The 27,601-nt window shown below is 50.4% G+C and overlaps 1 protein-coding gene across 2 annotated transcripts; it reads left to right on the forward strand.

The window, feature by feature from the left end:
* Nucleotides 1-1,514: 1,514 nt before the first annotated feature.
* TFAP4 (transcription factor AP-4) lies at nucleotides 1,515-27,600 on the forward strand. 2 transcript variants are annotated; one of them, XM_090277117.1, is made up of 8 exons: nucleotides 1,515-1,532; nucleotides 1,620-1,719; nucleotides 23,509-23,674; nucleotides 23,792-23,890; nucleotides 24,304-24,474; nucleotides 25,211-25,351; nucleotides 25,936-26,091; nucleotides 27,093-27,600. In XM_090277117.1, the coding sequence occupies exons 3-8, from the start codon at nucleotides 23,600-23,602 to the stop codon at nucleotides 27,285-27,287; spliced, it is 837 nt and encodes a 278-aa protein (XP_090133243.1). In that variant the 5' UTR covers nucleotides 1,515-1,532; nucleotides 1,620-1,719; nucleotides 23,509-23,599; the 3' UTR covers nucleotides 27,288-27,600. The 2 variants fall into 2 exon arrangements, with proteins under 2 accessions (XP_090133243.1, XP_090133242.1); XM_090277116.1 differs by lacking the exons at nucleotides 1,515-1,532; nucleotides 1,620-1,719 and adding an exon at nucleotides 16,169-16,401.
* The last annotated feature ends 1 nt before the right edge of the window (nucleotide 27,601 follows it).

Raw genomic sequence — 27,601 nt, forward strand, 5'->3', positions numbered from 1 at the left:
GTCATGTATATTGTATGTTTATTTTCAACTTGATTGGAACTAGCCACTTAATAAACACATGTGACTGTTGTTCCATATTGGGGGAAAAAAAGTTGCGGATTCAATTCTCAGTCAGGGCACATAGCTAGGTTGAAGGTTTGATCCCTAGTTGGGGCAGGTATGGGAGGCAACTAATGGGTGTTTCTGTTTCTTGCTCACATTGATGTGTATCTCCTTCTCCCTCCCCCTCTCCCTCTTCCCCTCTCCCCCTCCCCCTCTCCATTCACTTTCTAGCAATAAGCATATCCTCGGGTGAGGATTAAAAAGTAAAAATAAAAATTGTTATATAATTCACATACCATAAAATTCACCCTTCTAAAGTATACATTCAGTGGCTTTTAGCATATTCACAGAACTGTGCATCCATCGCTGCCATCTAGTTCCAGAACATTTTCATCATGCCCAAAAGAAACCTTAGTAGATTCTTCACTTGTAAAAGAATGTATCACTCACATGGGGGAGGGGGCTGTTGATAATGGGGGAGACTGTGTATGTGTGGGGTCAGGGGTGTATGGGAAATCTCTGTACCTTCTGCTCAATATTGCTGTGAACTTAAAATTGCTCTTAAAAATAAATTGATTAAAAACAAAAACAAAACAGAAAAGAAACACTAAGCCCACTGGCACTCAGTCACCATTCCTCCATTTCCCCTAGCCACTGGCTATATCACCAGTCTGCTTTCTGTCTCTGTGGATTTACTTGTTCTGGATATGTGACCTTTTGTGTCTGGCTTCTTTCACTGAGCATCATGCTTTCAAGGTCCAACCATGTTGTAACATTTGTCAGTACTTCATTCCTTTTAATGGTTAAGTAATATTCCATTGTGAGGATAGATCAGAATTTGTGTATTCATTCAATCTATCAGTGGATGTTTGTATTGTTTCTGCCTTTTCTGAATAAGGTAAATAATGCTGCAATATGTATACAGTGTTGTTTTTTATGAAGATGAAGGATTTCAATATAATACTTTTCTAAAAGTTTTTTAAAATTATTTTTAAAAATCCTCACCCAAGGATATGTTTATTGATTTGAGAGAGAGAGAGAGACAGAGAGCGAGAGAGAAAGAGGGAGAGAAACAGAAACATTCATGTGAGAGGGGAAACATCGATCTGGATCTTTTGCCTCCTGTATGTACCCCAACTGGGAATGGAATCTGCAACCTAGGTATGTGCCCCGACCAGGGATTGAACCTGCAACCTTTTGGTATATGGGACAACATTCCAACCAACTGAGCCACCAGCCAGGGCTCAATATAAGTGCTTTTAAAAATTAATTAATTAATTTTATTGTATTTTTTTCCATTACCATTTGTCCTTGTCCCCCTTATATCCTCCTTACCGAAACCCACATTCACCATACTGTTGTCTTATGTCCATGAGTCCTTTAATAGAAGTGCTTTTTGACAAATGCTCTGTTTAATCCTCAGAGTAGCCCTGTGTGTCAGTGCTGGCATGCTCCCCCTCGTGCAGATGAAGAAACTGAGGCTCGTAGAGGTGGGTCCAGTTGGAAGCACTGGGATTCTCTGGCTCCTGGCCACCAGGCCCTGTAATGCCTACTGAGGTGTTTCTGTTCATTTTTAGCAGAGCCTTGCTGAGCGCTGTCCCACAGTAAGTGTTGCTGATTCTTCCAACAGGGGCGATGCAGATCTCAGGCCCCAGATGTGCTCCATATTCTGTCAAGGTGAGTACTCAGTGATGATCCTATGGCCCCAGGGAAACACCTCAGGGGGTTACAGGAGGTCCCTACTTTTGCAGATTCATCCACAGATCTGGGAAAAAGCATTTAGCTGCTGCCTCTGAAGACATTTTCATCTTGTACCACTTTGCTTTCCTGGGGGTCCCAAAGCCGCCTTTTATCTCTTGCCTTGGATTTGACACCCAGACCTGTGTTTACCTGCTGGTGAACTTTGCTTCTTCCACCTTCCTTCCCTCATGGCATAGTGGGTAGGTGTACAAGTCCTGCTGTCAGACAAGCCCTCATTCCAGTCAGCTCTGCCACTGTGGCTGTGTGGCTTCCGGCAAGTTTCTGAACCTCTCTGAGCCTATATTTGCTCATCTGTAGTGGGGAGTCATACTAATACTACCTACTGATACACTGATTAGGTGATTGTGGAGCTAAGAGAAGGGAGATGAGGTGTTTGCTCAGTACACAGCATCTAACACAGACTTGGAAAGCTGCCTGTCTCTGGTCAGTCCTCACTGCAAAGGTAGGCTGGCGGCTGGCCCAGGGAGGGGGCAGGAGCTTTGTGTGTCGCCCTGCCCCTGGAGCAGTGAGGGGCTTCCACGACTCAGTTCTGCCCCAGGAAGGGAAAGTCAAGGCCAAGCCTCTGACATAGGGAACCCAAGGGACCTCCCTGTCCTCCTCCCCACTTTTCCTTCTGCCCATCTCCCCATTCAGTGCTCCTAGCAAAGCTGGGCAGGGCTTGGTCGTTCTCTGCTGGTTGCCTTGACCTGGTCCTCCTTTCCCAGATCTGCAGCACAGACCTGCCGCCTGGTGGGCCACTCTGAGTGGGTGCCACAGGCCACAGCCTGGAGGCTGGAGGGGCAGTCATTCAGAAGGAACATGGGTCAAGGATGGGAGGACCTCTTCTGGCCACCAGAATGGAGCCTCTAGCTCTTGCCAGGGAAGCCCTCTTTGCTGCTGCTGCTCAGCCTTTCCCAGCCCTGCCCCTCTCCTTCTGCTTCTCACATTTCAACTTCTGAGTTAACTGGGATCACCTTGTGCTGCTGCTGCTGCAGAGGCCACTGCACCAGGCAGATGTTAACACACACACCACCCCCCGCCCCCATGTACTGGCAGTGGCTCACTATTGGAAATAGCAGCAGGGGCTCAAGGTCCACAGGGTCTGAGGGAGGAGAAAGCCATCCTGACACCAGTCTCTTTGCTCTAGCCTGGCTCCCTTCCTGGGCTTTATCTTGTCTCCTTTCCCCCTGGCTGCCCAAACTTGAAGCCAAAGCCTCCCTGATCCCTAGGAGTCATTCCTTTATTTGGCTGCCTGGACATTTGACAGCCAACCATAGAACGTGGGTTCTCTGTTACTGCATACTTGACCTTGTCCTTTCACATAGACTGTGTTTTCTCCCTCCATATTCCTCACTGCATCTGGCTGGGTTCCTTACAAACCCCTCTTGTACCTGGCTTTATTTGGTCAGGGCTGGGCCACTAGTCCCAGGTGAGTCCTGAAGCCATAGGAGGTTGTGAGGAGCCTGCAAGGAGCCAGGTGCTGGTACCAACTAGCTGGGGCAATCTTGGGCTAGTCCCTTGGGGTATGATAATAGACTTGGGTGCTGTAGTGAGGACAAAACAGGGAATTCTAGTAAAGCCACCAGAGCAGCAGCTGGCACTTAGAGGCACTTAACCATTTGTGCCCACATACCCATGTGCCTCCCCCCTGCACATGATGGGGCTTTGAGTACCCCTCCCTGGGGAGAGCTACTCCTGTTTCCTGGCTGCCTCGCCCCTCACAGCCACCCAGATCTGCTTTCTCATCAGAGCAAACCTCTGTCCCTCCCCTGGCCTGGCCAGCCCCAGCCCCAGCCCCAGCCCCAAGCCCCAGCCTCAGCCCCATCCTTTTCCATCCTGAGGTGGGACTGGACATCCTCCCTCCTCTCCCTCACCTCTCTGCATTCCTCTGAGAAGCTTCAGCTGCCCAGAGAGACATTGGACATCCTCTCTGAGCTTGAGAGCACCCTCAGCTGACCTCTTACCCTGTCCTTGTGACCTTTGTCCTGAACCTCAGATGCTCTCTCCTGATCTCTTGTGGCAACTTTGCTGATCCTTTATCCTTTCTGCCATACCCCCCTGATCCCTAGGTTGATTTACTCTTCTTTTATAGGCTCCAAGTTCTGTCCTCCCCTTCCCTGCACTCCCATGGGAAGAGCTCAGACTGGGTGTCAGGTCCCAGCTTTCCAGCTATGCCCTGCCTCAGGCTCCTCCCTGGTTTGCTGGGTGGGATTGTCACAGCTGAACTGTGTGCTTACAGAGATCAACTGAGGAAGTGGTCAGCCATTTTGATTTAAAACTGAAGCAGACCAGCCAGGGTGGTCCTATGTTGAATTTTCATAATGGGAATGCACCTAACTGAAGCAGGGAATACTTAGTTCCTCCTTGTTGACATGGTGAAAAGCAGGAGATGTTTCCCTAGGGGGAAGTACCTCACAGAGGGAGGTGAAACTTGACCCTGGAGTGTAAGGAGAGGAGCTGAGTGCTGACCATGGAAGGGAGAGAAGAGGGATGAGGGCAGTAGCCCACCCTCATGGGCTGTAGCAGCGAGCCTGGAAACAGGGAGCAGAACCAGAGAAGGGGTACAGGGGACACGTCACAGGTAGACTCCAGCCAAATTTTCTTTTTTCTCTTTTTTTAAAGTATATTTTATTGATTATGTTGTTATAGTAGTTCCAATATTTTTCCCTTTTGCTCCCTTCTGCCCAGTAACCCCCTTCTCCCAGCAATCCCACCCCACTTAGTTCATGTCCATGGGTCATGCATATAAGTTCCTTGGCTTCACCCTTTCCTATATATTTTTTTAATTAGTTAATTAATTTTTTATAATAAAAAATAACAATTCCCCCCTCTCATACTTAAGACCCTTCATAATCTTATGAAGGACAATGGGCGAAGGTCTCGAGCTCCTCTAGCTGCTTCAAGCTGGACATGGTCGTCGTCCTACCTATCATTGGGTCCAGAAATCCCTAATAAGAGTGGGGGTGTGGAGGGGAGGGTGGCCTTCCCACATGGGGAAGGATCTTGCAGATTCCAGGTCAGTTGGCTTTCCTCGGACACCGGCGTGCTTGGTTTAACAGGCTGGAATCCTTGCTGTATTCTGGGGGCAACAGATTTGGCAACAGAGTTAAAGGACATCATTCAATCCATAACCACTAGATGACAAAAGGCAGGGATTAATTTTTCAATGTCCCACATTAGGGGAAAAAAAGGCTTTTTTGGAGGAAGATGTGCCAGGCACATCTCACCTGTCCAAAACCCTTTTGCCCACTATACTTAGTTTGGGCTGAGGGGAATATTTTAGGTTCCCCACCCTCAGACCTCTGGGCTCTTTCTGTCCAAGCCTCTAGGATAGAAAAGAGAAACCAGTTTTAAAGTGAAGCCCATAGACCACCCCATGCTTGACCAACCAGCCACTTTGTTCAGCCAAACCATTGAGTCTTGGGAGGCAGCGATGCAGACAGGATTAAGTGAGGCCTATACATACAGTAGTCCCTCTCTATATTGTGGTTCACTTATCATGGCCTCACTGTATCGCGGGATTTAAAAAAATATTATATTTAATTATTTATCGCGGATTTTTTGCTATATCGCGGGATTTTGCAGTACTGTATACATATGTTGTTAAAGTTACATAGGTTTAAGAGTGTAGAATATGTTTAAGAACATAAGTAGTGTTTATGAAAGTGTGGAAAAGGTTAATAAAGGAGTGGGAAAGGTTAATAAGGGACTGGGAACGGTATATAAGTGTGTGGGAAGGGTTTATAAAGCCTTAAAATATATATAAATATTAAAATAAATGTAAGGTTCCTACTTCGCAGATTTTCACCTATCTCGGGGGGTGGGGGGTTGTCTAGCACGTAATACCCACAATAAGTGAAGGAGTACTGTACAGAAAATCACTCAGGTAGTGAGATCATAGGCTTAGGCCCTATGAAAACAGAACACACATGTTAATTTACACAACATAACTCACAAACCAGTCTCTAAATCTGCAAGACTGTCTTATTGGAAAGACATCCAGTTGCAAGGCAGTTGACATTCTTCTTGCCTATAAATTAGGCATTTTTGATGATGTCACACACTTAGTTTAACTTTCAAATGAAAACAAACTTTAAATGAAAATAAACTTTAAAAACAGCTGCACTACTTTATAATCTACCACTGAGCATTGTGATTTTCCGTGAATCACAATTTTTCTCCCTAAGATTACCCTCCTTGTCATTAAAGGGACCACATTAAGTCCAGTTTTAATTTATCCTGTTCGTTTGCATAAACACAACAGAGCAGCAAATGATCACTTATGATCTTTACGTCTGCTTTGCTGGAACTTACGCAAGGAACATTTAGGGTGACCTTCAAGCTGCCCTTCAGGACACAGGAGCTGAGCCACATACCTGCCATTCAGCCTTGCCTGTAAAACACCTGTCTTTTCCAAGTCTTCTGGGTTTCAGCCCAATTTTCAAGGGCCTGCTTATGAGCAAAGTGAATCAGACTGGGCTGGACAAAGGAAGCTGGCATCTGGAGGTCAGGGCCTTTGGGGGCTCCTAGACAAGCTCAGTGTCCCCAAGATCTGCAAGGCCTTGTGGGTGCAGGAGGACAGAGGTCAGCCATTTCACCCCAGTCTCTGCTTTGAGTTCTCCAAATGTGTACACTCTGCTTGCCCTTTATTTGCATCAAGTGTGCCAGGTACCCCCTAGTGGTTGGGGAACCCCAGCCTTGTTGGCCCAGAGATCCCTGTGTCTAGGGTAAGAAAAACGGACCAGGGTATTGGGGGATATTGGGTTTTACTCCAAACCCCTGCATGTCTGACCCCCATTCTGCCTTCCTGGAAGTATTTAGGATCCCCTCCCAGGCAGGAGCTTTTTGCTTCTATGGGGCCTCCATTCCTGATCCAAGAGCTTGTATCCACTACCGTCCCCAATGCCCAAACAGGCTGGAGTTCCCCACATCTACCAGAGCATGCTGGGGCCCGAAAGGCCATCTCTCAACATGCTCCACCCCCCAATTCATGGCATATTTGCTTAAAAGAAAAGCCTCAAATTAGGTTTGGAGCCCTAGATTCCTGTTTAGGTTCCATCTCCATTCTCTGTATGTCCTTAGGGAAGTCCCTTAATTTTCTCTGCACCTCCTTCATGTTTCCCTCATCTATGGTAGCAGAATTCTCCTAAGGCCCCCAGTGACCTTTGCCCTCAAATACTCCCCTCCCATTGAGTGTGGGCAGAACCTATGAATAGGGTAGCACTCCATGATTAGGTTATGCTATATATGCACCGTTGCCCTTGAGATAGAGACATTATCCTGATAATGTCAGGCTAACAATATCTATTAGCCTGACCTAATCACATGAGCCCTTTAAAAGTAGACTCTTCTCCAGCTGCTTCTGGAAGAGAAAATTAGAGAGATTTGAATCAAGAGAGGGATCCTTGTGTGGGATGCTCCTTTGATCAAATGGAGGGGGCCACAGCACAAGGACCTGAGAGTGGACCCCAGCCAATACCTAGCAAGCCAATGGGACCTCAGTCCTATGGCCGAAAGGAACTGAATTCTTCCATCATCCAGTGATCTTGGAAGAGGATCAGAGCCTCAGATGAAATTGAAGCCACAGCCCTGGCTGGTGTGGCTCATTGGATTGGGTGCTGGCCTGTGAACTGAAAGGTCACCTGTTCGATTCACAGTCAGGGCACATGCCTGGGTTGCAGGCCAGGCCCCAACTTGGGGTGTGTGCAAGAGGCAGCTCAAGGTTTCTCTCCGTCTTTCTTTCTCCCTTCCCCTCTCTCTAAAAATAAATAAAAATTTAAAAAAGAAAACAGAAATTGAAGCCACTGCTGACACTTTGATTTTGAACTGGTGAGACCCTGAGCAGAGAACCCAGCCATGTCATGCCTGGACTTCTGACCTCCTGAACTGTGGGATGATAAACAGGTGTTGTTTTAAGTCAATACATTTGTGGGAATTTATTACATGGCAATAGAATAGTATTCTAGACACATGTAGGATAAAAATGAGAAAAATCTGCCTTGGCTGGTGTGGCTCAGTGAATTGAGCACCGGTCTGCAAACCAAAGGATTGCTGGTTCGATTCCTAGTTAGGGTACATGCCTGGGTTGTGGGCCAGGTCCCCAGTTGGGGGTACGCAAGAGGCAACCAAACACTGATGTTTCTCTCCCTCTCTTTCTCCCTCCCTTTTCCTCTCTCTAAAAATAAATAAATAAAATCTTTTTAAAAAATGAGAAAAATTTATATCCCAACCCCATCCCCCCACAGGTGCTGCAGCAGTTGCCATGTTTACAATTCCCACTCCTGATTGCAGTTAAACCCTCATTCTTAGGGTACATATTTCTCACCTGAGCTTCCAGCCATTCTGGGATGAGGGCAGGTTCTGAGAAGGGCTGAGCTAATGGCACCGTCAGAGCAGCAAGATCCCACTTGGGCTGAAGAAGGGATCTCTGGAACCCTCTGCTGTAGGGGATCCCTGTACTTCTTTAGGGTCAATAAAGTCACTTTAAAAATAACAGCTTTATTAGATATAATTCACCCACCTAAATTGTAGAGTTTAGAGGTTTTAGTATATTCAGAGTTGTATAACCATCACAATCAATTTTATAACATTTTCATTGTCCCCAAAGAACCCCTCACACCCATTAGAGGTTGCCCTTCATTTCTGTCTAACTCCTCATTCCCTGGAAACCCCTGATTTTATTGTCTCTATAGATTTGCTAATTCTTGACATTTCATGTAAATGGAATCATTCATTATGTGACCTGTGACTGGCTTCTTAGACTGAGTATCACGTTTTCAAGGCTCACCCATGTTGTGGCATGTGTCAGTACTTCATTCCTTTTAATTTTTATTTATTTTAAAATTTTATTTTTATTGTATTTTTTTCATTACCAGTTACTCCCCTTATACTCTCTTCCACCTCCATCCACCCCTCCCCTTCATTCCTTTTTATGACTGAGTGATATTCTATTGTGTAAGATGGACCACATTTTGTATATCCATTCAACAATAGACTGTTGATGACTCTCATTCACTCTTCCTACCTGGAATTTGGGGGTTGGGCCATAAGAAGAGGGGGGAAGGGTCCTGGATGCCAGCCTAGTAGATGATCTGCTTTTCTAAGAGGGATCATCCATTCATCCACGTGCAGTTATTTAATTACTCTCTTTATAGAGACCTTTCTTTTTTTTAAAGATGGCTTATTTTTAAAATTGATACTTAGAGAGAGGGAGAAAAAAATCCCTCAGTCCTAGCTGGTGTGGCTCAGTGGACTGAGTGCCGGCCTGGGCCTGCGAACCAAAGGGTTGCTGGTTCAATTCCTGGTCAGGGCACATGCCTGGGTTGCAGGCCAGGTCCCTGATTGGGCATGCGTGAGAGGCAATCACACATTGATGTTTCTCTCCCTCTCTTTCTCCCTCCCTTCCCCTCTCTCTAAAAATAAATAGAAGTTTTTTAAAAAGCTATTGATTTTTGTTGGTCCACTTATTTATGCATTCATTTGTTGATTCTTATATGTGTCCTGACTGAGATTCAACCTGCAACCTTGGCATATCTGGACAATGCTCTTAATCAACTTAGCTACCTGGTCAGGGTCTGAGACCTTTCTTTTAAAGGGCAAGCAGTCTGTGGGCTGATTTTCACACTTGATCTCTTGTGTAGTTGTCTCTACTGTAAAGCAGGTGAACCCCATATTCAATGTCAGCCTTACAACCCATCTCTTCCCTTTCAACTGCAAGTTTTAGCAGGGGAGCTGGGGGAGCTTGGACTCTCCTCTGTCCCTTCCTGCATATCACCAAACCCTGTCATTCTCCCTGGGCCAGCTCAGACACCTATGGTCACTGCTGCCTATGGCAACTGGGTACCAGTGATATATTAACCACTTATTGATGCCAGGCATGTCACTAACTTCTTGTGACAACCTGCAAGCTAGGTGTGGTACAGCCTCTCTCTCTTTTTCGTTTTTTAAAGATTTTACTTATTTACTTTTAGAGAGAGGAAGGGAGGGAGAAAGAGAGGAAGAGAAACAACAATGTGTGAGAGATACATGGATCGGTTGCCTCTCGCATGCCTCCAGCCAGGGACCTGGCCTGCAACCAAGGCATGTGCCCTGACCGGGAATCGAACCGGTGACACTTCGGTTTGCAGGCTGGCACTCAATCCACTGAGCCACATCAGCTAGGACAAGGCCTCTGTTTTACAGATGAGGAAACTGAGTAAGCTTGAGAAACTTTCCTGGGGTCACTCAGGCTGGTTTTCAGGCAGTCTGGATTCTGAACCACACTACATGGCTTCCAGTTATTTCTGGAACTGTTGTTCAAAGAGTAGGGACTGTGTAGACAGGAGAGGTGTGAGGACTGTAGCCTCAGGGGGTGGGGGTCCCAGATGCCAAGAAAAAAAGAATTTTAAGAATGTTAGATATAGTGACAGAAAACAGAACTCTTTGGAGGTCACCAGTGACATTAGCGGGAGCAGTCTTTATGGAGTCCTGGGGGCTGAGTGTAGTGAGCAAGAAGGGAAGAGTGAGCATAAGTACCACTTCAGGGGTTTTGTGGTAAGGGAGACTGGGAAAAGAGTGGTAGTTGGAGGAGGATGTAGGGTCATGGGGTTTTTTTGTTTGTTTGTTTATTTTTTAAAATGGGAATAAGGACAGCTTGTTCATGGTGGTGGAACCATCCAATAGAGCCACAGCTGCTGGAGAGACATCTTTGAATAACACATGGGAGGGTTCTCTGCATGGACATTCATCCAGACACATTACAGGTACAGGGAGGGAGGCAGAAGTGGTAATGGAGTGTGTGGGATTTCTCTTCTAATTGCTCCTGTTTTCTCAGAGAAACAGGACTTGAGGTCATTAGCTGAGTGTGAGGACCTGGAGGAGGCGATGGAGGTCTTGTGGAGAGGGGAAAGTGGGAGAGGGAATAGACTGGGCAATGTGAAGTGATTGCCAGCCTCCCAAGGATCCACTCAAGGATCTTGGTCTGGCATTTAAAAATTAGTCAGCAAGGTTGTGGGATTTTGTTTTCTCAGCTCTGTTCAGCTTGGGGGCATAGAGGCAGGGCAGTTGGGGTTAGATCTAAAAGGGAGAGTGTATGCAAGATGATTATATTGATGGGCTGTGAATTCTAAGCCAGATAAGGAGGGAAGTGAGAGGGGAGAGTTGGTACAAACAATGGGGTAGGGCAAACTACTGTCCATAGGCCAAAGCCAGCCCACTGACCGTTTTTTAACTTTTTATTGTGGTACAAGGCATATAACATTAAATTTGCAATTCTAACCATTTTGAAGTGTATAATTCAGTGGCATTAATTACATTCATAATATTGTGCAATCATCACCACTATCCTCTTCCAAAAATTTTCCATCATCCCAGACAGAAACTCCATACTCATTAAGCAATAACTTCCCATTGGTAACCTCTAATCTACTTTTTCTATCAATGAATTTATCTAAGATATTTCACATGAGTGCAATCATACACTATGTGATCTTTTTGTACCTGGCTTATTTCACTTAGCATTATGTTTTCAAGGTTCATCCATGTTGTTGTATGTATCATATCTTCATTCCTTTTTTAAAAAAATTATGTATTTATTTAAAAATATTTTATTTATTTATTTTTAGAGCGAGGGGAAGGGAGGAAGAGGGAGAAAAACATCAATGTGCAGTTGTCTCTTGTGCGCCCCCAACTGCGGACCTGGCCCAAAACCCAGGCATGTGCCCTGACTGGTAATGGAACCAGCGACCCTTTGGTTTGCAGGCCCAGGCCAGTGCTCAGTCCACTGAGCCACACCAGCCAGGGCTTCATTTCTTTTTAAGGCTGAATAATATTCCACTGTATGGACAGGCCACATTTGTGAATAATGCTGCTGTGAACACCATTTCATTCTTTGCTTCTGTACCTAGGAATGGAATTATTGTGGCATATTGTATGTAAACTCTGCCTCGTTTTGTATGGCTCACAAACTAAGAGTGGTGTGGTAGACAGAATAATGCTTCCTCCAAGATATTTATATCCTAATCCCCAGAATTTGTGGATGTTATTTTACAAAAGGAACTTTGAACATGTGACTAAATTAAGGACTTTGAGATTGGGAAATTATTCTGGATTATCTGGGTTGGTCCAAGGTCATTATAAAAGGGAGGTAGGAGGGTCGGGGAAGATGTGATGACAAAGAAGTTGGAGCTGCACATTTTGAAGATGGAGGAAAAGGCCACAAACCAAGAAATCCGGGCCACTCTCAGAAGTTGGAAAAAGCAAGGAAATATAGTCTCCCACAGAACTTTCAGAAGGAACACAGCCCTGCTGACACCTTGATTTTAGCCAAATATATATAACCCATTTGGACTTCTGACCTCCAGAGAATAAATTTGTGTTGTTTTAAGCTACTCGTCGGCAGCCGTCCGTCTCGAGAGACGATGGTGTAGCTTCTCAAGAGTCTATCTGCACCGCCGAGAATGGCTGTGCAGTCCGACTCGGGAGTGAGTGACACGGTATCTGTCTCCTCCCGTGTTGAATCGACATCTTGCGATGACGCTGGAGTGTCCTCTCCAGTGAAGCTGAAGCTACAGAGCCTGGGCAGGGTGATATGGAGGGTCTGCTGTTGCCCATGCAGCAGACCCCCCCTCTCTTCGCAGCTGAAGGGTCCAAGGGAAAGACGGAGTCAATACAGCTTGGCTTCAGGTGCGCCGCAGGAGTTGCCGGTGTTGACTACAACGTCAAACCGCCTTAGGGACTCCGGCTCCGGATTTTCTGTCGGGGTTTACTCCCTTAGCCTTTCCCCTGAAGAGGTATGCCGCAAGGCAGCGGAGGTTTTTTGGAGTCAGAGTTTTCCTTCTCTGATGTGCCCTGACTGGAAGATCGAACCAGCGACACTTAGCTCGCAGGCCGACGCTCAATCCACTGAGCCAAACCAGCCAAGGGCCCACTGATAGAATAATCAGACAATAAATCAGCAAAGATAAAGTCTTTCAAGGAACTAGTATCAATGACCCATGGACATGGACAACAGGGTGGGGACTAACTGTGGGAGAGGGGGGAGGTGGGTGCAGCAGGGGAAAGCAATGAGGGAAAAATGGGACAGCTATAATAGAACAAAAATATGGGAAAAAAAGATAGTCTTGAACAACATGATAAACAAACTTGACCTTGTTGGCATATACGGAACACTGAACACAATAACAGCAGGATTACAGGCTTTGCAAGTGTGCATGGGACTTTAAGTAAAATAAACCGTATTCTGAGTCATAAGGCAGATTTCAATAAATTGTAAAGGGTTGAATTTAAAGAGGATGCCCTCTTATTAGAATGGAAGAACCCCAGAAATCAATATAAAACACTTTTTAAATCTTTAAATGTCTGCAAATCACCAAATAACACTTCTAAATACACATTATTCAAAAAACAAATCAGAAATTAGAAGTTTCCATGGAAATTAGAAAACATTCTGAAATGAAAAATAATGAAGAACCAGCATGTTAAAAACTTGTAGCATGGAGCTTGAACTAAACTTAAGGAAAAATTTATACCTGTAAATGTATATTTTAGGGGAAAAAATGACAGAAAATTTGTGATTTAATTCCTATCTCAAAAGTTAGAAAAGAACAAGCTTCAGTTATTCTTAAGGAATCAATTAGACATTGAGAATGACAAATGTTATGATGACCTCAAAAACAGTATTTCACACATTATCATGGTGCTACCTCATTAACAGGAGATTTAGTTTCTAAAAACTCATATCTGTATTTTATTTTACTGGCTTGAGAAGCAGCTTCCTTTTCTGAGAATTACATGCAATAATATAATCATGCATAGTTAAGATAATGGTTCAGAAAACAAAAGGATAGTAGCTTAAAAGGGGAGCAAGCACCCCTTTCACTGGGTTGTGACACCAGACTAAGAGGGCTTAGGACTGGAAAGCAAGGAGTGTGGGGAGTGCATGAGCTCAGGTACAGATCTGCTGATGCTCAGGGAGAGAAGGGCAGGACCAGGGATCTAGACAACCTAGAATGGTAGTGGCACCTGGATGTGGACGTACCACAGTGGACCAGAGACAGGCTGGTGCAGCATCCTCCGGCCCAGCTGCTATGGGAACCAACCCTTACTCATACCTTATAATTATGAATGACGTCAGTAAAGCAACTGGTTATCATTTCCTCCCCTTTGTTCTCGGTATTATTGGTGCATTGCGAGTTTCTCATTAGGATCTGATCTCTTGGGCTACTAGGTTTATAGTAATTTGGTACAGTAGTGATAGGAAACTAATACAAATAACTTTTACATGCCCTTTACAGAAAGTTTGCTGACTTCTAATTTAGAGCAAGAAGGTTACTGGTAGTGTCAGATGTTAAGGATCTAAGGGATTTTGCGGAACAACTTCTGAGGGCTTCAGAAGGCATAGTGAACTTGAGTTTAGAGTTGGGAAGGGGAGGATGACGAGGTCAGATTAAGAGATGTACAGGACCTCCTGGGAATGGGGGACCACCTGGATTTTGGGGATTTACGGTGCTACTGCCATAGTGATGGGAGAGAGTTGGAGTGTAGGGCAGGGGGCAGTGGTGATATTTCAGGCCTTAGGGCAGGAGCTGCTGATCCAGCCCAAAGGACTTTGGGTTTGTAGTCTGAGACAGCTGAGGGCTCTCTGTGAGAAGGTGCCTTTGCAGAAATGGAGGGGCCAGAGATAGTGATAGAGCTCTTAGGGACCAAGCTCGGTCAAGGCAGTTGCATAGAAGGAAGAGCATGGGGTGGGGGGTGGGGGCGCGTGGAGCGGTGGCGGTGTAGTACACTTCTCCCAGCTGTTTTTCATCTAGGCTGTACATGTTGTTGAGTGTATAGTTATGGGGCTCTGTATCCTGTTGTCCCCAGATGTCATCATTTCCTGAACACATTCCATGTCCCCCCAGTGAGGCCTTCCAGGGACTGTCGGTTAAGTGGCTTGGGCTCTGTCCTTAGAGGAACTATCCAATGGGTTGCTTTGGGGATTGGAAAACATGCATGCAAAACTGCTCAACATGTACAAGGAGCTCGCACTATCTAATAACAACAATATTTCCTAATAATAATAACAGTAATCTCTGTTATTAGTAGAAATGTTTCAATTAGGAGGTACAATTTGGGCGGAACCTTAAGAGGCAGATGGGATTGGGAAAGGTGGTAGGCAGGAGGCAGGACATTCCAAGGCAGGCGTGGTCTTCCTGAGCCAGGGGTCAACCCTCCAGTAGCCAGAGGAGGGCCTGGGGAAGGAAGGTAGGGACCTGGTGCGGGTGGTGGCGGTGGGGGTGGAAGTTCGTCGTTAGCCAATGTCCCTTTCCCCCGCCGCAGCCCATCACCCCTAGTAGAAAGCGCACCCTGGCGGAGGAGCAAGTCTCGCCTTGGCTTCGCCATGAATGAGAACCTGCAGCCTTGTGTCCGCCCAGGCCAAGACTCCTGCTGTCCTGCGTCCCGGCGGGGAGGAAAAGTGTGTGTGTCGAAGGTTAGGACGGGACCCGGCAGCAGCCACCAGACCGCCCAGCCGTTCTGGCAGCCTGCTCCCGGGCCGCTGCCGTCCTGGCCTTGCTCCACCTTTCCCTCCCAGCCGGGGCCCCAGCTTCCTCCCGCTGCCCAACGATCTGAGGCGCTCGGCGCGCCCCCTTTGCATTCCTCTCTCCGGCTCCGGGATTCCCAAGCTTTGGAGCCGGGGCCGGGCAGGGAAGGAAGGTGAGAGGCAGTAGGCTGGCCGGCCTCCGAAGTCGGCCCCAAGTTGCATGTGGGAAGCGGTGGCTGTGACGCAAGTTTCCAGGGGGCCCTGAGCTCGGAGGAAGCGCGCCAGAGCGGCTCCACTCTGTGCAGTTACAATCGTGAAGAAGGAAAAGCCCTGAGCAGTACCCCAGGCCTCCTTAGCCGGGCCCAGCGGCGCGTTCCCCGAGGGCCACAAAGCGCGCAGACCCTGTACTGGACAGCCCCCGCCGGACCCTGGCCGCACCGGCTGGGCTCCCTCGCGGTGCCTGGCTTTTTTTTTTTTTTCCCAACGCTTGCCAACCTGTCAGCTGATGGACCTCATCACCCATAGTGGCGCATGTAGCTCGGCCGCAGCTCGCTCCATTCACGCCGCGCCCTCCAAGTCAGCCCGCTGCCCCTGGCTCCCCGCGCCTGGGGGGAGGCCTGCAGAACCCAGCCGTCCCTCCGCGCCCCGGGGCCCGAGCCCCTTTCGCCCTGGCCTCGCGCCGCCCCGGGGTCGCTGCAAATAGTCCTTTGTTTACATGCAATTCCTTACTCCGCGGAAGGAGGCCGGGGGAGTGCTGAGTTTTCACCAGCTGTTTCCCGCCTTGAAACAGACATCTGATCAGCTGCAAACACACACACACACATACACGCGCCCGGGGAGGCAGGCCGGAGAGACCTCCCTCCCGCCCCTCCCTCCCCTCGCCGCCGCCGCCGCCGCCGCCGCCGCCAGCATCTGGGACCGGCCGATTCTGCACCTCCGTCCGGCGCTGCCCTTTGATTCGGATTTCCATCTTGCATTCCCCGGCGGAACGCGGGACCCAGCTCGTGCAGAGAAGGGGGGCCGATCGCTATGGAGTATTTCATGGTGCCCACTCAGAAGGTGCCCTCTTTGCAACATTTCAGGAAAACAGAGAAAGAAGTGATAGGAGGGCTTTGTAGGTGTGTACTCCTTCTCCCCCCCATCCCCTTCCTACAATTGCAGCCCGGGGCCAGGCAGCCCGGGCGGGCGCGCGTGTGCGCTCGCATGGCCCGCGCCGCCGACCCCGTTCGCCTTTCTTAGCTGCCGGGGTGGCTGCAGCCCAGCACTCTGGTCTTGCGCCGTCTGGGGACCCTCCTTCCTCGGAACGTGGGGGCCCTGAGCGGCCCCGGTCACTTTTGTCCGCTGCAGGCGGGCGAGTCGCGACGTTTGTAATTGCAAACAGACCCACGTGGTTCTGCAGCAGTCCCGGCCATGCTTGGTGCTGGTGGCTTCCCCGCGCGTCCTTCTCCCCCCACCCGTGTAGGCTTCCTTCCTCTCCCTCCTTAATCGCTGTCTATGGGCGACCCCCTCATGGGGCCTGGGGGCCCCAGGAGCGCGTGGGGGGTCGAGGGTGGGAGGCTACAATACAGCCACGCCGCAGCTCCGGGCGTGGGGGGGCGGGGAGCCGGGTGGTGTGCGTGTTTGCACGACGCGGGGCTGCAGCGGGGTCTGGGACGTGCTCGCGTGGGGGTGTAGGAGTGGGCGGGACCCTAGGGGCTAGCGCGGCTAGCTGGGAACGCCGCGGATGGGCACATTGCAACCTCTCGCTTGCTCCCTCGCCGCCCGCGCCCGGGCGCTGTTTACTAGCGAGGCCTGGACGTGACTCTGCAGCCCTCTTGGAGTAGGCGGACCTCGGCGCGCCGCCTCGCGGGAGCTGTAGTTCTCCGAGTCCCTCCGGTGCGGCATTGTGGGAGCTGTAGGCGCGCCCGGGCCACGCTTTCCCCGCACAAAGCTTGGCCCCCGCGGGCAGGATAGGCGAGGCAGGCCAGGTGTGGGAGCTTCTGGGACAGTAGGCACCAGAAGCCGCCCCGAGTCTCACCAGTCGCCGCACTTCGGCCTCTACCGCAAACTTTCCCATCCCACAGCCTTCCCCCAGTCATAAACCGAAAGCCTCAGGTCTTCCAGCTGGGTGGGTGGATGGGTGGTCCGAGGTCCGCAGCTCATCCCAGTTTGGCCCTGGTTGCTTCAGATCCACCCTTTACCAAAGGGTGATGAGTTCGCGCTCCACTCTCACCAGAATCACCCTGGACACTTGTTTAAAATGCTGGTGCCCAGAACTCCGATCACTAGGAGGACCTGGCTGTCTATTTACTGAACACCACCCGCAAGACAGCAGTGCTTCTTGGGTTATCTCGCGTGCTCAAGTTTGGAACTTGGAGTCCCTTTCCTGAGGCACTGCTCTAGGAATGAAATGGCTCCCAAGGGTTGAGGCCATGTGCTTTTGCGCCAGGGAAGGCAAGGTACGGATATTGAGGGAGGTGGAGCCCCCAGGTGGTTCGGCCCAGTCTAGTGGACAACAGGGACTGGAAAAACCAGGTTGGGGAAAGACTCAGCACATGTATTGCCCACCGCCCACCCTACTTAGCAACTACTCTCAACTACAGGGAGAATGGGCCAGTTAGTGGGTCTTTAAACTAGCAGGGCCCTCCTGAGTGCTGGCCCTTCTGAAAGGCCACCTGGGAGACCTAGCTGTAAAACGTTAAAAGAAAAAAATTCTGGAGCTTTTAATATGTTCTAGGGACTTGTTTTGCTAGATTTTCCTCACTGTCAGTCTTCCTGAGTCAAGTGGCTTTATGATTCCTATGTGGGATGAGGACACAGGCTTGGAAAGGGAATAGTTACAGCAAGTGGTGGAGCTGGGACTTTAACCACCATCCCAGGGCCCTACTTTTAGCCCCTGAGAAATGCTGCTGGTTGCTCAGAGGAGGGTTGGGCAGTGGGAGGAGGGATTGAGCTACCACATGCTAGAGAGGACATTACAGGCCCTGACCCTGGGCAGACTTCATGTAGTTGATCCTAGCTTCACACTGACCCTAGCCTCCCCTTTAGAGGAGTCCATCTGACTCCCAAGGGCCAAGTGCTCAAAATATTAGAATCCCCCTACAGGGCTGGGTGTGGGGGCATCCTCAGCCTACCTTGCTGGGAGATAAATCTCAGTCTGTGCACTGGGTGTGGAGTTGGGGCCTCTGAGTTTGTTCGTTTTTAGAAGGGGTTGTGGGGTGAGGTTTGAGACCAGTAAAGATTGAGGTTGTGGATTGGACAGGACGTTCTGGCCAGATGGATTCACTTTTCAGGCCAGTGGATTTTGTTCCATCCTTCAGACTAGTAGGGTTCCCCGTCTGTTCAGAGCCGCCCCCCACCAGCTCCCTGCCCCAGCACTGCACCGCAGGGTCCTCACAAGCTTGTAGTTTTGGACCTGTCACCTAACTGCTGTTAGCCTCTGTAAAATGGAGCACCTGTGAAGTGTGGCTACATGTATGGAAAGTGCCTGGTAGCTGTTAAAATGGCTCTCAAACTCTTAGAATCCGGAGTTTAGGGACTCTCCTCAGCTGGGAAAGAAACAAGCTGCTCTCAGGAGTTAGAAAACAATTAGGCGCTTTTGAATGTGTGTTGGGTCCCTGATATGGTATTTACAAGGCACCTACTTTGTGCCAGGATTGAATGAATCAGAATAGGCCCCTGCCCTAAGAGTTCACAGTCTCGTGGTGCTAAAGGGTCTTGTCAGCCCTCTAAGGGAGATCCATAGGTTATCCTGTAGTCTTGGGTACTAACCCTGGAAGAATAAGGCACCCTGTTATCCTCAATCTCTCTCTTTTCTCCTCCTATTTTTTTTTCTTTATCCTCACCTGAGGACATTTTTCATTGCTTTTAGAGAGAGGAAGGGAGAGAGAGAAACATCAATGTGAGAGAAACATTGATTGGTTGCCTCCCCTACGCACCCCAAACCAGGGATGGGATCTGCAACCTAGGTATGTGCCCTGACTAGAATCAAACCCACAACCCTTTGGTTACAGGGACGACACTTGAATCAACTGAACTACACCGGCCAGGGCTCTCCTCCTTCTCTTTTAAACTTCTCTGTGACCCTGTGAAGTGAGGCCATATTCCCCCGTTTTACAGATGGGGAGACTGAGGTTTTGAGAGATGGAGTGGCTAAGCTTGGGATTCCACAGCTAGTAAGTGGCAGAGCTGGAGTTTGTACTTCAACCATCTGAGGGGCTGGAGAAGCTGAGGAGGAGGTGTTTCTGATGGATACAGCCTGGATGAGGTGTGTTCTGGGACTGAGGGCAGGGGTGACAGGCTGTTTGGAGTGGGGTCTATAGATAGAAGCAGAGGGGGTGTGCGAGGGCCCCGGACTGCTTTAGTACCTGCTGCAGAGAGAAGGATGAGCACTTTGGGCATCCTTGGTGAGGGTTATCTTCCTCCCTTCTGTACTTTGGAATATAGGAGAAATCCTGTGTCGCTCTCAGACTGTGTAGCTGTTGAGTGGCAGGTGTGAGTGACTTTGGGGCAGTGTGAAATGAGTTGTCAGTGGCTAATTAGAGGCTAGAGCTGGGCAGGGATGTCTAAGCAGTTTGGGGGATAACCATTGCCCTTCAGCTAAGTGTGAGGGGACAGGTCCAGGTCAGGGTCTAGACCTGAAGAGCATTCTCCCTGCCCTGAGCCTCTGGTTGGGATGCTGGTGGTGTTCCCAAGGAGCTGTCTGGAGGTACTCTGGTAGTGGAGTGGCAGCTCTGGTCTTGGCCCCTGAGGCTAGTACCCAAACTGTTCCTTGACAGGTGCCTTTCCTTATTTCTGAGACAGGGCAGTCCCTGGCCAGCCCCACAAGACTGTTGGAGGACAGTTGGGAGGAAGAGAAGCAAGAGATTTGGTGTCAGTGGACCCAGGCCACCTTTGTTACTCACCTGAGGGGTCTGAAGTTGATGTTGGGGTGGGAGTGGGCGTAGGACTTTTACATGACTGTAAATCATGTTTACTTCTGCAAAACTCAGATAGAAATGCAAAAATACTTAAAGGCATTTGAAGTATTAGCTGGATATTCTAATTTCCTTTATAGGAATCCCTGGTTGGCCAGTACTTTATCAGTAAGAACCCCTTGTTAGGCAGCATTCCACCAATTAGAACACTCTGTTAGTCATGATTCCAGCAGTCTGAACTCCTGCTTAGTTGCATCTATTAAAGAGACTGTCAGCTGTACTTCCAGGGCTGTTTAGGTGAGTGAGAGTGGAAAGTCTTGGTGGCAGCCCAGGTCCTCATGGGGAACTGTAGCTTTGGGGAGAAGTCTTTTCTGGGATTTAAGTCTGCACCAGGTTAACTCGCAGCTGTTTCCTGAGCCAGGAAGCTTGGCTTATGAATTTGATGTTGAAGAGGACAGAATGGAACATTTGGAAGAGCCAGGCTGGCAGCTTCAGATGAGCAGGAGACAACATAGGCCACTGCATACCACCTCCAATCCATGCCCTCTGGGAACTTCCATCTGAGACTTTCAGGCCTGGGGTCCTACAGTCTTCTCTGGTCTCCTCAGTTCGTGGGCATCCTGGGGATAAGGGAGAGGCAGAGGATTTGCTCCCCATAGCTGAGATTTCATGGGCAGATGAACTGGCTTGAGGGGCAAGAGTCAGGGATTTGGGGTGCTGCGTCTTGCAGCCACATATAGGGCTCTGATAAACATCGGGCTGTGTGTGTGAGCCCTCAGTAGAGGGTGCCATCAGCTGGTGGGGAAGGAGAGTGTGAGCTTTGGTGCCTGCAGGTGCCTGCTGCTCCCTGGTCTGGCTGCCTGACCTTGGGCATATCAATTCCCTTCATAGGACCCTGGATTCCTCATTGCAATATGATGCTGTAGCCACCTTGCTGAGTGTTCATGAGAGTCAGACAGGGAAATATGTAAAAGAGTTCTGTGAATGATAATAGGAGTTACATGGTGCAGGGCATAGCTGTGCTTGGTCTTTCTACAGGGGTAACTGTCACCTGTCTGTTGGGTTGTGCTGCTCTGGGACAGTGCAGAGCCCACTCTGCTCTGTGGCGTGACCTCTCGGGGGTAAGAGCAGAGCCCTGGAATCCAGGTTCAAGTCCCAGCCCTACCACTTGCTGAGCTATTCCCTTTATCATCTCACACAGGAACCTTAAGGCCACATAACTCTGAGGAAGATTGTGACAATTTAATGAGATAATTCCAGCAAAGTGAGTCCTTAGCACATTATAGTCAGAACTTTAAAAAGACTTTAAGAAAAACCAAAAAAACAAAGAAACGTATTTCTCTATTGCTAGGCCCTCCAGGTTGGCTTTTGGTAAGGACTAGCACTCAGGGTGGCCCAACAGTGGGTGTGGGGCTCCTTTCTGACCTCTTAATACTCTGGTCTGCTCTGCCCTTTGGGCATCACCAGGAAGGACCCAGCGACTGGGTGAATGGGGTTCTCTCCCTATATCTCTCCTCACGAGGAGGGTGATGCTGCCAGACAGAGTCACTGGTGGCTTGGCTTCCTATGGATGTCTCTCTCCATTTTTTCTTGTCCCAAAGACTCCTGACTTTGATCCACCCACCATAGAGCTTCTGGAAGGCACTGCCAGGCCCGGGAGGCAGGACTCCATTCCAATCCACCCTCCCCTAAAGGGCAGGCACACATCTTCATATCAGATCTCTGGCCTGCCTCTTCAGCTATCCCAGTCAGTCCTGCTGTAGGGGCAGGGAAGCTGGGAGAAGTGGGGTGCCCCTGGCCCAGAAATGGGGGAGCCAAATACCTGGCTGTCCTTAAAACTGCTTTCTTCCCTTCTATGAGCCCTAAGCCCCATCTGTAAAGTGGGGGTCATGAATTCCTTTTATAGCACTGACATTCCGAGACCCTGCAGGGGAGGGGGCCCAGGGAGGCCTTGGGGGGGCTGGTAGAGGGAGTGGTCTTGTCTCTGGACTCCCAGCAGCAGCTGATGTGGATCCCACTCCTTGGCCCATCCCCAGTCAACTACCCTCTGTCGGGAGAGGAGGCTGAGGTGCAGGAAGGGGCAAGGATAAGTGCAATGTCCTATGAGGAGTTGAGATGGGACAGATAGGGTGGGCTGGGGGCCAGGAAAGGCCTTGGCTATCTCCAGCTGTTGCAGATGTGTTCCCTTCCTTGTTTTTCATGAGGACTCCTTTCTTTCTGGGCCTGGGCATGGGAACCTCGCATAGTAGGGGAACAGGACAGGGCACTTCTTTGAGCCCAGGCTCCCCCACCTATGGAAACAGGGCTGCCCAGCGTCCTTTCCCTATTACCTCAGACCCAAGGGTGTGAGCCCAGGCCTGGACCAGACACCCTGGAGGAGAGGGGCCTCAGGAGGAAGCCAGGGCTGTGGCTTTGGGTGGGGCTAGTGGCCTCTTCTGGGAGCCCAGCATCTGGAAGCCATCAGGTCAGGGGCGGGGGTTATTAGAGGAAAGGGCCGAGAAGGGGGACATGCCTTCTTGAGGCCACATACAGGCCCACCCTTCAGGAGCAGTGGCTTTGGGCCCACAGTCCCTGTTGCCATCTCTACCTCCCACCAGTGCCTCAGCCTGCAGCTTCACCCCCTTCCATTGGCTGCCTTCTCTCACCCCACAGGCTGCTGCTCCTGCAAGATGCAATCACACAATATTTCCCACTGCATGCTGGGAGCCTTATTTCTCTGGCAAAGGGTGGTCTGCCTCTTGGAGTAGGTGGGCATGGGAGAGAACTGTCTCTAGGGGTGGCTTGGCATCCCCTCCCTAGAGGGAGTGGTATCTGTCTTGTCTTTGAAGTCTTAGCACAGGGTGGCTGGGGCTGGGCTTGGGGCACTTATGGCTGGAGACATGGCTCTGGGGATGCAAAGGGAGTAGGGATGTCTTTAGACTTCAAGCCTGTGACTGAAGGAGATAGTCCATATGCAAAGCAAGGAGCTCAGAGGAGTCCCAGGAGTAGGTGTCTCCTATTGTCACCTGGGCCCACTTGCATCAGAATCACAGGGATTCTTGCTAGGCCATGCAGGTTTTGGGCCCCACTTAGACCTGCTGATCAGACCACTAGGGCCAAGACCTGGGGTGTGCATGGTGACTTTGATACCTAGGAATCGCAGAGCATGCTCCTCCATCACCCTCCTGAACTGCTGGCGTGTAGGCATCAGATAGGTCTGGCATCTTTTGCAGGGGGAGAAATGAAAGTTACACCTGGGGCCCCCTGGAGATGAAATGTAAAGATAGAGGCCCATTGGGGACAGGGCATGGAGAACACCTAGCCTGAGCATGTCCCTGCCCTCCCTGGCAGTCTTGCCAACATTCCACTGACCCCTGAGACTCAGCGGGACCAGGAGCGGCGGATTCGGAGGGAGATCGCCAACAGCAATGAGCGGAGGCGCATGCAGAGCATCAATGCGGGCTTCCAGTCCCTCAAGACCCTCATCCCCCACACAGATGGAGAGAAGCTCAGCAAGGTGGGTGAAGGCTGGGAGAGCTTCCTGAAGTAGATGGTGGGTTCAAGCAGGGAGAAGGAAGTGAGCTTCAGTAGATGCTGCCAGCTGGAGTCCCTGACTTGTCCCTCCCACCTTCAGGCAGCCATTCTCCAGCAGACGGCGGAGTACATCTTCTCCTTGGAGCAGGAGAAGACCAGACTTCTGCAGCAGAACACACAACTCAAGCGCTTCATCCAGGTAGCACCTTCAGAGGCCTCCCATCACCTCAATACCTGTCCTACTCCTGGCTTGCTTCTCCTAGCATGGGCGTGTCTGGGCTCAACCACTGGCCTGGGACTCTGATGAGGATGCAGGCCTCACCTTCCCCACTGACACCTACGTCAGGCACTTGCCTTCCTGCCCTGGCTTCAGTTAACCCATCCATAAAGTGCAGTTGAGCGACTCTGGAAAGAACTAGATGATTTTTGGCAAACAGGTCCATTCTGCCTCCATTTCTGGCCTATGGCCATTGTTGGATTTGCAGAATGGAGCTTCCAGTGCCAGAGCGCCTGGGTTGACAGCTTGAGGGCTGCGACGGAGCCCTCTAGCCTCCCCATTGGTGGTGGTACGAGGGTGTCAAGGCACACTCACCAACCCCTTGGGGTCCCCAGGAGCTGAGTGGTTCGTCCCCCAAGCGACGGCGGGCAGAGGACAAGGATGAGGGCATTGGCTCACCAGACATCTGGGAGGATGAGAAGGCAGAAGACCTGCGGCGGGAGATGATTGAGCTACGGCAGCAACTGGACAAAGAGCGCTCAGTGCGCATGATGCTGGAGGAGCAGGTGAGGCAGGCAGGCAGGTGGTTGGAGTAGGGGGGAGTTCCAGTTCCTCTCTCTTCCTTTTCTCCTGTCCCTGCTTCCCTTGAGCAGTTATTTATAGGAGCATTTGCTTTGTGCCAGGTCTAGGAATGGAGGGTCCAGTGGAGAGCAAATCAGACAGGTACCTTCTGCCCTCAGGAGTCACTGTCTGTGTTGGGTAGAAGGATTAGTCAAAGGATTTTGCACTGTAAGAATGCAGCAGTGATAAAGGTCCTGCAGGAAACATGGGCATTGGGAGGGGGATTTGGGCTGGTTTTAGAGGGGCTGCCCCACAGCTTCTCTGTCAAAGTGACTAGAGCTGAGGTTGGGAATTGGCCAGGGGGCGGAGTCTCACAGTGAACCAGGCAGAGAGGGAAGGGTACTCCAAGAAAGAGGAAATGGCATGGGCAAAGGCCCTAAGGCTGGAGGGAGGGATTGAAGGAGTGAGGGAGCATGCCATGAGGGAGGTCATGGCAGGAGAGGAGATAAGTCAGGGCTTGGTGGGCTACAGTAGGATTTTGGTCTCTACCCCACTACTTTTCCTGAGGGTGGCAGGCTCCTGCTAGGGTTTGCAGCAGGAGTGAATGGCCCGCTTTGCAAAGGGTAGAGCAAGGGGGGGCGGGGGGGGGGGCTGACCTCAGCAGCCCTGAGGGCCCCACATTGGAGGAGTTGCCAGAGTGTGGTTTGGACCCTGCCCCTGAACCTGCCTCTCTGTCCCCAGGTTCGCTCGCTGGAGGCCCACATGTACCCGGAAAAGCTCAAGGTGATTGCACAGCAGGTGCAGCTGCAGCAGCAGCAGGAGCAGGTGCGACTGCTGCACCAGGAGAAGCTGGAGCGGGAACAGCAGCACCTTCGGACCCAGGTGAGTGGGAGGCATCCGGGAGGGGCTGTGTGGGCCTCCGCTGGAGCTCTCAGACTCAGCATTGGTGCCTCAGGGCGCTGCAGGGCAGACCCAGGGCCTAAAAAGTAATTAATACATTCCTGGCTTCCAGGTTTCTTACATATATTAGTACATGAATCCTGGCAGCAGCCCTTCAAGGTTGTTTTACTGATCAGGAAAGTGAGGCACAGAAAGGCTAAATAACTCCCCCAAGACCCTCAGTGACTGGGGCCAGGATTTGAACCGTATCTGTCTAAATCCAGAATCTAAACTCCTGACCACTACTGCATTAGATGTTGGAACGCTTGCTTGGTGCTCACCGTGAAGTGGCTGTGGATTCTTGGATGTCTGGAAGCCCCTCTCTAGGCTGTCTTTCCTTTGTTGCTTAAGATAAGGGGGTAGGAGGCTCCAAACTGCCTGGGCCCCTATAAGTGGTTGGCAGAGGCTGTCTTGAGGCAGTGGTCAGAGGGAGATGGTGAAGGGCATCCCATACTCTCTGGGGCTGCCAGAAGGGAAGGGAAGCTCCCTGAACCTTTGGAGAAGGGCTGAGGGCCTCTGTCTCACAGCTCCTGCCCCCTCCGGCCCCCACCCACCATCCCACGGTGATCGTGCCTGCACCGCCACCCACTCCCTCCCACCACATCAACGTCGTCACCATGGGCCCCTCCTCGGTCATCAACTCAGTTTCCACGTCCCGGCAAAATCTGGACACCATTGTGCAGGTACCTGGGCAGGATGTGGGGGTTGTCTTTTGGGGACAGACCCTTTGCAGGAGATAGAAAGCAGGGACTGAAGGGAAGTGAGAAAGGGCTTGAGTGTGGGGGGAGGTCTGGAAGTTGGGTGTGTGTCTCACCCCCACTCCTGAGTTTCTGTTTTCCGGGTTGTGGGGGTTGAGCTCTGTGGGAAAGGTGAGGAGGCAGAGATGGGGGACAGGATGGCCTGGAAAACCTTGTTCCTTCCCTCCACGTGGGGTTTGTTGAGACGGTCCTTTACTTTCAGAGCCCCAGCTTCAGATTTCCTACATCCAGCTCTTGGTTTGGTCCAGAACTTGCTCTCACCCCCATCTCTTAGGACCTGAGATGGGGATGGAGGTGGCAGCGGCTGGGAGGGTGACAGTTAAGCCTCCTACAGAGGAGGAAACCAGATGATAGCATAGCCTTGTAGGTCAGGTCTGAGGTCACTTTTCTACCCATCCTGTGGCAGAGACCCCTGGGAGCCCTGACGACATCACAAAGAAAGAAAGAAACATCAACCAAAAAAGCCCATCAACCCCTGGACCTTTAGTTGCACATAATTTCAGGAAATTGAATAATAAAATTAATAACAAAGACCTTTTATCAGTAAACAGACCAACTTTAAAGCATATAAATAAACTAAATACTGGTGACCCCCAAGCAGCCCTGCCCTGTCATCTCCAAGGGGTTTTTCAGCTCAGCAGAGGGTTTTGCTACCCCTGACTCTGGCAGGCCCTCTGCTGCTTTGCCAGGCTTACTTCTAGACCTGCCTGGGGTGGGGGTGGTGTGTGTGTGTGTGTGTGTGTGTGTGTGTGTGTGTGTGTGTGTGTGTGTGTGTGTAGATGGTGTCTCTCTGCATGTCTCCAGCCATGCTCAGTGTGTGTGTGTGTGTGTGTGTGTGTGTGTGTGTGTGTGTGTGTGTGTGTGTGTGTGTAGATGGTGTCTCTCTGCATGTCTCCAGCCATGCTCACCGCAGCCTGTCCTTCCAGGCAATCCAGCACATCGAGGGCACCCAAGAAAGGCAGGAGCAGGAGGAGGAGCAGCGGCGAGCAGTGATTGTGAAGCCTGTCCGAAGCTGCCCGGAGGCCCAGGCCTCTGACACTGCCTCAGATTCGGAGGCCTCGGACAGCGACGCCATGGACCAGAGCCGGGAGGAGCTGGCTGGGACTGGGGGGCTTCCCTGACCACCCCCCCCAGCCCTCCTCTCCCTTTTGGGTGCTTGAGGGGGCCGGGACAGCAACAGGGAGTACATGCGGGCCAGCGAGTGAGGAATTTTTACAAAATTACAATGTCATTTGGGTCTCTTTTATGACCTCTTTTTCAATACTGTAAGTCGACCTTTGAGCAAAGGCCACCCAACCTGAGGTCCCGGGGTCTGGGGTGGTGGGAGTGAGTGGGAGCACCGGGACGCCTGGGGCTGGGCCTCACCAGGAGGCTGGGGGAGCTGACACTTGAGGTGCCTGGCCTCTCTGCCAAAACACATTTTTTTTTTTTTTTC

This window comes from Furipterus horrens, unplaced genomic scaffold (genome assembly GCF_987537825.1).
Source record: "Furipterus horrens unplaced genomic scaffold, mFurHor1.1.pri manual_scaffold_5, whole genome shotgun sequence".
Taxonomy (NCBI): Eukaryota; Metazoa; Chordata; class Mammalia; order Chiroptera; family Furipteridae; genus Furipterus; species Furipterus horrens.

Coding starts and splice junctions, on each gene's coding strand:
- TFAP4 (XM_090277116.1), top strand. CDS start 16,313: ATGGAGTATTTCATGGTGCCCACTCAGAAGGTGCCCTCTTTGCAACAT. Junction 16,402..23,508: donor GTGATAGGAGGGCTTTGTAG/GTGTGTACTCCT, acceptor CCTCCCTGGCAG/TCTTGCCAACATTCCACTGA. Junction 23,675..23,791: donor ATGGAGAGAAGCTCAGCAAG/GTGGGTGAAGGC, acceptor TCCCACCTTCAG/GCAGCCATTCTCCAGCAGAC.